Here is a 9,955-nt window from a genome sequence, read left to right on the forward strand (position 1 = left end):
CAAAAATTTCATAAAACAAGACAAATGCAATGCCCATTATGAGTTCTCTCATGTAGGAACCATTACTTTGTGTTCGGTTGTTGTATGACTAACCCTTTTATACACGAATTTGTAATGCAATTTCATTTATATTGATGCAAAAGCAAACAAAAATTTGAGTTCTTTTCATTTACACTCGTGCATTTATTAGTGAAAATGAAATTGAAGAAAAAAATGTATAAACCGCCCAAAGGCAAAAGACATCTGCATTAGCCATCCTAATATCATATGCAGAGCTCAGTTTTGTATGGTGGGTAACATCATATTTAATGAAAAACTGATTAGAGATTCAGAGCTTTCAAAAATTGAAAACTGATCAGCGAAATTCCCGAAACCATTAGATAAAACAAGGAAAAACATATAGAAAAGAGAAAGGAAGCAAACTACGGTACATATCATAAGAAGATACCAAGATAATGTGACAGTCAAAAAAAAACGAACTTACAAATGGTTTTTCCAGCGGATAAAACTAAGAACAGCAACAGCTCCCTGTGAACTTGGGACTTGTCTCTCCTTCTCTCTCCTCCCCCACCTCATGTGCGTGTGACAGCAAAGAAGACAGAACTGACTCATTGCCTCACTCACCAGGCATTCTCTCTCTCTCTCACAGACACATGCACACAATTCTTATATTGCCATTCTTGCTCTGTTCTGCCCTTTGATTCTTCAAGAATTCTGAAGGTATGCTCTTTTGGGCTGCAGAAGAGTGATTTCTACGTGAGGTTAGTTTTTCTTGTACCCCTAGAGTGAAAATTGCGGTTTGTAGAGAACATTTGAGGTTTAAGCTTTGAAGGGTGGAAAGAAATGATTACTGCAAAAAAAGCTACTTTTTCTCTGGTTTTATTTTGATATTGTTTTGAAATCACTGCTGTGAGATCTTATGGGGTATGAGCATTTCTATTAGTTTTATTAACTACAATGCTTTCCGTCCCCTCCCCCCAGTTTAATCCACGTTTCCTTGTTTGCAAGTTCAAGATTTCTTATGGGTTTCGAGGTTTCAGTTTGGTAGGCTCGAGATCTGTTCTTTTTCCTCCCTTTACAAATGCTGCTCTGTTCACAATTTACTTGCCTTATTAAGCAGGGCGCAATGTTGCATCTTTTTGGGGTAGGGTTACTGCTATTAAGAATTTAAGATTGTTGATTTGGTTTTTCTGCTTTAGGAGCTTTTAGTTTGCGATGAGAGTAATTTGGCACCATAGATTGGTTCCCCCTTGATATCTGTCATTGCATGCCATAACATCTTGTTTGTTCTTTCCATAGATGAATTAGGGTTTCCAGTTAAAACAAAGCTATGTATATTTGTTGCTCATGAATGTTGTATACAATTTGACTTTTTTTTTTTTTCCTTCTAAATGGGAATCTATTAGCCAGCGGGGTTCCTGACTATTTCTAGGACCTTACTCTCGTCCATTACTAAGATAGACATCCTGCACTCTGTTGTTCATTTTGATGCATAAATTTACTTAGCAAGGCATTTTTTTTCATTCTCGAACAAAATTAAGTACATTAAGTGTTGTGATCTGATTAGATTCTATCTTCAAGAATCTCCTGCCACAAGTGTGTGTTGCAGCTATATGTATGCATGGAAAAAAATAATGGATGCAGTATGTGATGATTACACCATCTGTTTAGTAATCGTGATACTTGAATCTTGCTTCACTGTTAGGCCATATCATGCTTTCTAAAAGACAAAGAAATTAAATGATTCTTTCTGTGTGACATGGAGAATGATAAATTCATCAAATGAAATTTGTCTTTTGAGGCACTTCACTATGAATATGCATTTTACAGATGTAGCCAATACAGTGTCCAACTATACTTGTTAGAAAAAAATGTCAATTGTTCAAAATCTCCATGTTCTGATGTTAGAACTTCAAACAGTTTTATGTGGTCTTTTCCAGAAAGTGCATGTGTGATGCATGATATTGAATCAAGATATTTCATTTTGACTCTTCTAATTCAAAATGATTTTGTGGTACTGGGTTTAGTTGAAGTTGTATTGGATAACCAAGGGTATTGCTTCTTCAAGATTGTGAATTGCTTATTTTCATTTCTTGCAGCAGGTCGTATCTGTGAATGGGGGTTAGGCGCAAATAGAATTTCGGAAGTATTGCAGAGTGGTTCAGGGTTCTAAAATCATTCATCAATCACATAGCCACGGTTCAAAAGTAGAGGAAAGAAATGTGGAAGGGAAACCAATGAGCAGGAACTACCCTGTAGGGAGTCTGTACCAAGACTCCTGGAGTATGTCCCATAAAACCATGCCATCAGGACCAGGTAAGTGTGGAAGTAGTGGGGAGCTAAAGAGAGGTTCTATATATAAAAACTCAAGGACAGTAGGGAAAATGAAGAAAATGGGCGAGTTTGAAGGAAGAAGAGAGATTGGGTTGTCGTGTAGCAGTGACACATCTTTGTCTTTCAGGATTTTTGACTCTTTGTCTCAGTCACATGAATCCAACCCATCTCTGCAGCAGAAGAGATCAACACCATTTATGCCTTTAATGACAGACCAGGAAGCATCTATTAGAAAGACCTACAAGCAGCCAGACCCTCAGGATTCCCTTGAGCTGTCCTTCCGTTTTCCCTCTCCACAAGGTAATGTTGCGTGTAAAGATGTTTTTGAAGATAGATTCTTTGAGATCTGTCTTGATCCAGAGGATGGAAAACAATGTCCTGCTGAAACAATAGAGAGGGGCTCAATGAAGGAACTGAGTTTCAGATGTAACCAAACTATCGGCCCTCCAAGCAATGGCAACGGCCACTTGGAAAGAGACACAGTCGGCACTTTTCAAAAATCCTCATCAGCAAAGGTGGGAATGCCACATTTACTTTGTCGATCAGAAAGTAGTCCCTCTAAATCCAGACCAAGAGGCTCAATGGAGGAACTGAGTTTCAGATGTAACCCAACTATTGGTTCTCCAAGCAATGGTAATGGCCCCTTGGAAAGAGACACAATCAGCACTTTTCAGAAGTCCTCATCAGCAAAGGTGGGAATGCCACATTTACCTTGTCGATTAGAAAGTAGTCCCTCTAAAGCCAGACCAAGAGGATCAACGGAGGAACTGAGTTTCAGATGTAACCCAACTATTGGTCCTCCAAGCATTAATAGCCTCTTGGAAAGAGACAGAGCCAGCACTTTCAAAAAATCATCATCAGCAAAGGTGGGAATGGCACATTTATCTTGCCGATTAGAAAGTAGTCACTCTAAAGCCAGCCCAAGAGGCTCAGTGGAGGAACTGAGCTTCAGATTTAACCCAACTAGTGGTCCTCCAAGCAATGGTAACGACCTCATGGAAGGAGACACAGTCTGCACTTTTCAAAAGTCCTCATCAGAAAAGGTGGGAATGCCACATTTACCTTGTCGATTAGAAAGTAGTCACTCTGGAGCCAGCCCAAGAGGATCAATGAAGGAACTGAGTTTCAGATGTAACCCAACTATTGGTCCTCCAAGCATTGGTAATAGCCTCTTGGAAAGAGACAGAGACAGCACTTTTCAAAAATCCTCATCAGCAAAGGTGGGAATGGCACATTTACCTTGTCGATTAGAAAGTAGTCCCTCTAAAGCCAGCCCAAGAGGCTCAGTGGAGGAACTGAGTTTCAGATTTAACCCAACTAGTGGTCCTCCAAGCAATGGTAATGACCTTATGGAAGGAGACACAGTCTGCACTTTTCAGAAGTCCTCATCAACAAAGGTGGGAATGCCACATTTACCTTGTCGATTAGAAAATGGTCCCTCTAAAGCCACTCCAAAGGGCAGGTTCAGCCCTATCAGAAGGATGTTGGATCCAATCATGAAGTCCAAATCTCACCCAAGTCCTTCAGTTTCAATGGCAGAACTTGGTAATTTGACAACGGTAGAATTTCCAAACATGGGGAGGAACCAAACACTTTGCAAATCATTATTGAACGATCTCACAAAAACTGTTGTTAAGGAAGAATCCAGTGCCCAGTTTGTCAATAAGTATCTGCGCAGTTCAGTTGTATCATCATCACCCGCTCACCTCCATGGCCTTCTTAAGTTAGAATATAAACATGGGGCACCATTCTTTGAGTTCTCACTGAGGAACTTTGAGGACGTCCTTATGGCAAAGACTTGGAAAGCAAACAATGCTTTTAATTGGGTCTATACTTTTCATACTATGAATGGTAGAAAGAAGAAAAATAGCAGTGGGTGGGGTTCAAGGGAGAGGCACAAAGAGGCCTCCATGGTTGGCCAGATGCGAGTTTCATGTTATTTATGTTCAGAAATTAGAAATGCTGGAGCTTTTGATAACTCAATGGTGACAGAGTTTGTGTTGTACGACATAGGGCATGCAACTAAGAGCCTGGCTCCTGAAGAAAGTTCTACATGTTCCCTAGACTCCATCAAACCTCCCAAAAGTACTGGCAGTGGCAACTTAGTCAAGGGGCTGTCTGTAGATCCAAATGTTGTATTTGATCCAGCAAAGCATAAGCTTGAAAAACAACCTGCTTCTGGTAGTGATGGTTCTAATGATTCAACACCTTATCCCTGGGCACCTGCGGATTTGCATCCAAACTCTGAAATTGCAGCTATTGTTATTCAAGTTCCATTTAAGAAAAAGGACAGCTTCAAAGACAAGCAAGGGGTTTCTGGTAAAGTGCATTCAAACTTGTTTGAATTTTCCATGGTTGAACAGAGAAATGATGGCAAGCAAAACAGCATGAAACCTGCAAATGTGAAGGTGGTAACAGCAACTGGAATACATGGTTTGCCAAGTACTGATAATTGTGGTGGTCCTTCGCCATTACTGGATCGATTGAGATCTGGTGGACACTGTGATTGTGGTGGCTGGGACATGGCATGCCCCCTTCTTGTTTTTGGTAATCCCCCTGCTCAAAATGTTCAAGATCATCAATTTATGGGTAGTCAACAGCATTTGGAGCTCTTTGTTCAGGTATGTTTCTCATCTGATGCAGATGGTGGGATGTCTGTACCATGGTTGCCATATCTTCTGTTGGACAAATTTTAAATACATGGTTTAAGTATTTGAGATGATCATTAGTACTCTTCATAAAGAGAATGTAAAGGAACTGGGTCTACATGTAAGGGGCGCCATGGTGCATCATGGATGATCCTAATTTAGAGATTTTCTAGGTGAAGAAATTATAGTGGTAGCAATAATACATCAAATTAGTAGCCCTCCTGGTTTTTTTCCGAACCTTTTCCTTTGTCAACTTCCATTTGCAAGTCAGATGCATACTATGATATGATTGGATTGAACCTTTTCACTTAGGATCTCACATAGGAACCTGCCAAGTGGTGGATGTCAATAGCCTACATGTGTTTCTCATGTTCATATGTTCTATTAAGAGATGGTTACTGATTATAATAATTAAACTCCATATTTACATTATTGGTTGTCAATGATTAGCAGAAATTTATTTCCTTATACTGAGGTTTGTCCAAATATCTAATTGTTTTCTCCCTTCCATTATGTCCCGGACTCTCTTGTCTGATAAGTGTTTGTTTTTAATCTCTACAGGGAGCAAAAGATAAGATGCCAGCACTGACCATAATAGCCATCAACGAAGGGCAATATTCGGTTGATTTTCATGCTCGACTTTCCACATTACAAGCTTTCTCAATTTGTGTTGCTATCTTACATAATGCAGAAGTGTCCACTGCAGTTGGACAAGAGAGGAACAGGCAGAGGTTGCATAGCAATTCGCTCAAGGTGCTGCTTGAGGAAGAAGTGAGATTCTTGATTGAAGCAGTCACAGGAGAAGAGAAACGAAAGTTCACAAAGAGAAAGGAAGAAATCCTACCATCTTCCATCCTGAACCCACCTTTTTCTCCTATTGCACAAGTGTAGATTGAAATAGTATTTTTTGATACCTTTGACCCCAATTTGCAGGAGAATTCCAGATCTAATTAAGAGATCTGCGTTATCTATTCTTACTGCAGATGCCAGAATTTTACTCCTTTGTAGGCAGTAAGATCCATTACAGAATACAGAGTAAGATCCATTACAGAATACAGAGTACATCATGCAATTCTTTGTACCAGTAATCTACTCAAAACTAACAAATCTTATCTATATTATTTAATAGAAGCTTGTAATGAAGGGAAGGCAACCACCTTTCACAGTAAACATACAAATTATTTGTCCGAGCCCTCAGCTGTGAACTGTAATTTCAATTGTACTGCATCCTGAAATTTTGTGAATTCCTCGGTCTTCCATAAAACTTCTCAACTTAAGGACTTCATTCCAGGCCTCTTTACTTGCATGAATACTCAATAGAAGCTTGTAATAGCCAGCAGTTGGGCCATTCATATCTAAATCTACAACTTGTTCTGAGTACAATTTTGCCATCTTAAGGTCATCATGAATCCTACAAGCACCCAAGAATGCCCCCGAGATGTTGATATCTGGTTTCATTGGCATTTGCCCAATAAACTGAAATGCTTCATCAATTAACCCTGCTCGTCCCATGAGATCAACCATGGTGACATAGTGTTCCATTTTAGGTTCGATTCCAAATTGCCTGACCATATAATCAAAAATTCTGAATCCTTCCTTAATTAGTCCTGTATGGCCGCAAGAAGATAATACGGTGAGGAAACTTACAGCATCAGGATCCATTCCTTTCTTTAGCATCTTAAAGAAAGCCATTAAAGCAGCTTCTCCATATCCATGCATGCCCAGCCCATGAATTATGGCAGTCCACGAATTTACATTTTCATTTGTGATCCAACTGAATACCTGGTAAGCCATGTTCAATCTTCCACACTTGGAATACATGTTTATCAAAAGTGACTCTATGGACACTTCTGAACTAAGTCCAAGCCTTATTATGTAACCATGGATAGAACTCCCTGCGAGGAAGCTCCCCAAATCAGCACAAGCTTGAAGGGCAATCAGTACAGTAACTACACTAGGTGCCACACCCTCGATCTGCATAACATGGAATAACTTGATTACCCGTTCTAGTTCTCCCCTCTGCGAGTACCCCGTTATAATGGCGTTCCAAGTAACGACATCTTTGCATGAAATCTCATTAAAAAGCTTCTCGGCGGCATCGAAACTCCCGCATTTGGCATACATGTCCATAATTGCCGTAACCAAGACTGTATCAAGAGAAAAACCTGAGACCACCACATGTGCGTGCACAGATTTTCCAAGACCAAGTGCTCTCAACTGTCCACAGGCAGGAAGAACAATTTTCAAACCCACTTTGTCTAGCACCATCCCTTCAGATTTCATTGAACTACAGAAATCCAACGCGACATCAGGGAGGCCATTCCATCCATAACCAGAAATCATGCAATTCCAAGTAACCAAATTCCGTCTGGGCATATTGTCAAAAACTTGACGGGCAGACTGCACAGACCCGCATTTTGAGTACATATCGATGAGAGAATTGGCAACAGCCATGCTACTTCCGAACCCACATTTGAGGATCTCTGAGTGGACCAACGCGCCTTCTTCAACCGCAGAAAGACTTGCACAGGCTTTGAGCACGTAGGGGTAAGTAAAATTATCAGCATTCGAATTGGACAACCGGAGAAGGCAATACAGATGGAGGATGTTCTCGAAGAGCCCAGCACTCGATAGCTCCTTGAGTGTGGAATTAAATGAATAGATATTGCCTTCAAAGAGGGCACCGAACAAGGATAAGGCAATGTAGAGTCTTCGGTTAATGAAATAAGCCAGAAGAAGATCGGTTGCGACAGAATAGTTAAATTCGAGCCCATATTTTAAGATGAAAGCATGACAAGTATGAGGATCAGTTGAATCTGAAGAGAGAGAAATTGGTGATAATGGATCACGGCCAGAGGAGGAGATGGGATGATGATTCGGGTGTGGAGACTGGAAAGAGAAACAAGTGAAAAGAGATTGATGCAAGCGACAGAAAACAGAAAGCCGACGTGGAAATAAGAAGGAGCGCTTGGCCACACCCAGTTTCAGTTTCAGCATGGAATGAAAGAAGAACAGAGAATTTCGTTCTATGGTTTTATAGACCGAGAAATTAAAAATACGGTGGTAATGGTAGCCTGTAATTTATTTACCCTCAAAATTATATCTTGTTATATGGAAGAACAATTGAAAATATGTAGGGAAAATTCCACTTTTACCTGAACTTGGGGGTAGTGTCAAGTTAGTATCCTAACTTTCCAATGTGTTAAAAATGTCAAGTTGGTCATTGTTTAACCGATAGTCAATTATCTATTGAAAATGTCAAAATTACTTTTCAAAAGAAGACACTGTTCATTGTTTTCTACCTTGAATATCAGTTATCTTCAAAGAAATAGAGGGAAACAATACCTGAAAGCAAAGAAATACCTAGAGAAGAATGTGTTTCAAATCTAAAAGCAGAAGACAATGACTTCATTAGTCTAGAATTTCAAACACCTCAACTGGTTCAATCTCAAGGTAGAAGACAATGAACAATGTCTTCTTTTGAAGGGCAGTTTTGACATTTTCAACTTGACGCTTTTTGAAAGTTTAGGTACTGTAGTGACACATTTAAAAGTTTGGGTAATGACTTGACACTACCCTAAAGTTCAAGGTACTAAAGTGGAATTTTCACTTAAAATTATTTTTCCCTAGATGGGAACATGCGTCATTGTAAGAACTTACAAATTACTGGTGGGGACCCGTGCATCGTCGTTGTAAGAACTTATAAGTTAGTAGTGGAGACCCACATGGGTTTTGTTAAAAGAACTTGAGCCTAAAGGAGTTAGGGGTGCAACTTAAGTAAGCCTAATTTGATCCTAATCCAACTCAACCAAAGACTTTGCATAGGTTGGACTTGAGCTTTCAAGTTCAAGTTTGGCTTAGGCCAAAAAACTCTAGCCTAACATAAATTTAGGTTGGGCTTGGGTTGAGGCATCGGGTAGCCCGAACCCAATTTAACCAATTTGAGTCCGCCCAACATTTTGTGATATACATATCTATATATTATCAATATATTCTACCTAGATATTGGGTTACAAAGCTCAACACGTCCAATCCCAAGCCTAGTTCAAGATGTTGGGTTAAAGCTCAAGTTAAGCCTAGGTTGGGTAGCCCGAACCCAATTTGACCAATTTTAGCCCGCTCAACATTTTGTGATATACATATCTATATATTATCAATATATTCTACCTAGAAATTGGGTTACAAAGCTCAACACATCCAATCCCAAGCCCATTTTAAGATGTTGGGTTAAAGCTCAGGTTAGGCCTAGGTTGGTAAGAGAAAAACTACTGGTAATTTTCAATAATTATTGATAATTTACTAATATATAATAAAAATACAATGACAATAATTACTGATAATTTACTAACCTAAGCCCGAGTTTACTAACTTAGGCCCAACCCGAGCTTAGCCTAACATCTTGGGCTAGACTTGGGCTTGGGCATATTGAGCTTTATAGCCCAATTCCCAAGTAGAACATATTGATAAAATTGGGTTGGGTTGAGTTTAAACTACTCGAGGCCTCAACCCAAATACAACCTGAGTTTAGGTTAGCCTTAAGTTTTTTGACCTAAAGCCAGCTTGAAGTTCAAAAACTCAAGCCCAACTTGTGCAAAAGCTTGGGTTGAATTGATTCGGGTTCTAGTTAGGCCCACCCAACCCAAGGTACACCCCTAGCTCCTTTTGCCTCAACTTTTTTTTTTTTTTTACAAAACTCATGCATTGTAGGGTCCCCCTAGTAATTAATAGCACTAATTTTTACAAAGGATGGAGTTCTCGCAGGTTCCTCAGCTCCCGTCGCCTACAAAGAGGAGGAAAGGATGGAGTTCTCGCAGGTCCCTCAGCTCCCGCTGCCTACAAAGGAGAGGAGATCACCTCATGCAGAGGGCAGTCGGGTTGCGCTACACCAGGGAGCTCCACCACCCTCTGAGTTACAGGCCACCTAGGAGCAAGTCAAATGACAAGTCCACCCAGGCAGTTCTCCATTGGGGAGT

At 40.1% G+C, this 9,955-nt stretch overlaps 2 protein-coding genes across 5 annotated transcripts; one reads left to right on the forward strand and one right to left on the reverse strand.

Annotated features, from left to right (window-relative positions):
• Nucleotides 1-454: 454 nt before the first annotated feature.
• Nucleotides 455-6,259, forward strand: LOC104586392 (uncharacterized). Of its 4 annotated transcripts, none has more exons than XM_010243629.3 (3): nt 455-761; nt 2,100-4,955; nt 5,544-6,259. In XM_010243629.3, exons 2-3 carry the CDS (start codon nt 2,238-2,240, stop codon nt 5,871-5,873), a joined length of 3,048 nt encoding a protein of 1,015 aa, XP_010241931.1. In that variant the 5' UTR covers nt 455-761; nt 2,100-2,237; the 3' UTR covers nt 5,874-6,259. The 4 variants fall into 4 exon arrangements, with proteins under 4 accessions (XP_010241931.1, XP_010241932.1, XP_010241933.1 ...); XM_010243630.3 differs by having other exon boundaries at nt 2,103-4,955; nt 5,544-6,062; XM_010243631.3 differs by lacking the exon at nt 455-761 and adding an exon at nt 768-1,144.
• LOC104586410 (pentatricopeptide repeat-containing protein DOT4, chloroplastic-like) lies at nt 6,177-7,979 on the reverse strand. The gene has a single exon (XM_010243642.1). It carries the CDS (start codon nt 7,977-7,979, stop codon nt 6,177-6,179), a length of 1,803 nt encoding a protein of 600 aa, XP_010241944.1.
• Between the last annotated feature and the right edge of the window lie 1,976 nt (nt 7,980-9,955).

The sequence above is a fragment of the Nelumbo nucifera genome, chromosome 6 (assembly GCF_055504915.1).
Source record: "Nelumbo nucifera cultivar China Antique chromosome 6, China Antique-T2T, whole genome shotgun sequence".
Classification (NCBI taxonomy): Eukaryota; Viridiplantae; Streptophyta; class Magnoliopsida; order Proteales; family Nelumbonaceae; genus Nelumbo; species Nelumbo nucifera.

Coding starts and splice junctions, on each gene's coding strand:
- LOC104586392 (XM_010243629.3), top strand. CDS start 2,238: ATGAGCAGGAACTACCCTGTAGGGAGTCTGTACCAAGACTCCTGGAGT. Junction 4,956..5,543: donor ATTTGGAGCTCTTTGTTCAG/GTATGTTTCTCA, acceptor TAATCTCTACAG/GGAGCAAAAGATAAGATGCC.
- LOC104586410 (XM_010243642.1), bottom strand. CDS start 7,979: ATGCTGAAACTGAAACTGGGTGTGGCCAAGCGCTCCTTCTTATTTCCA.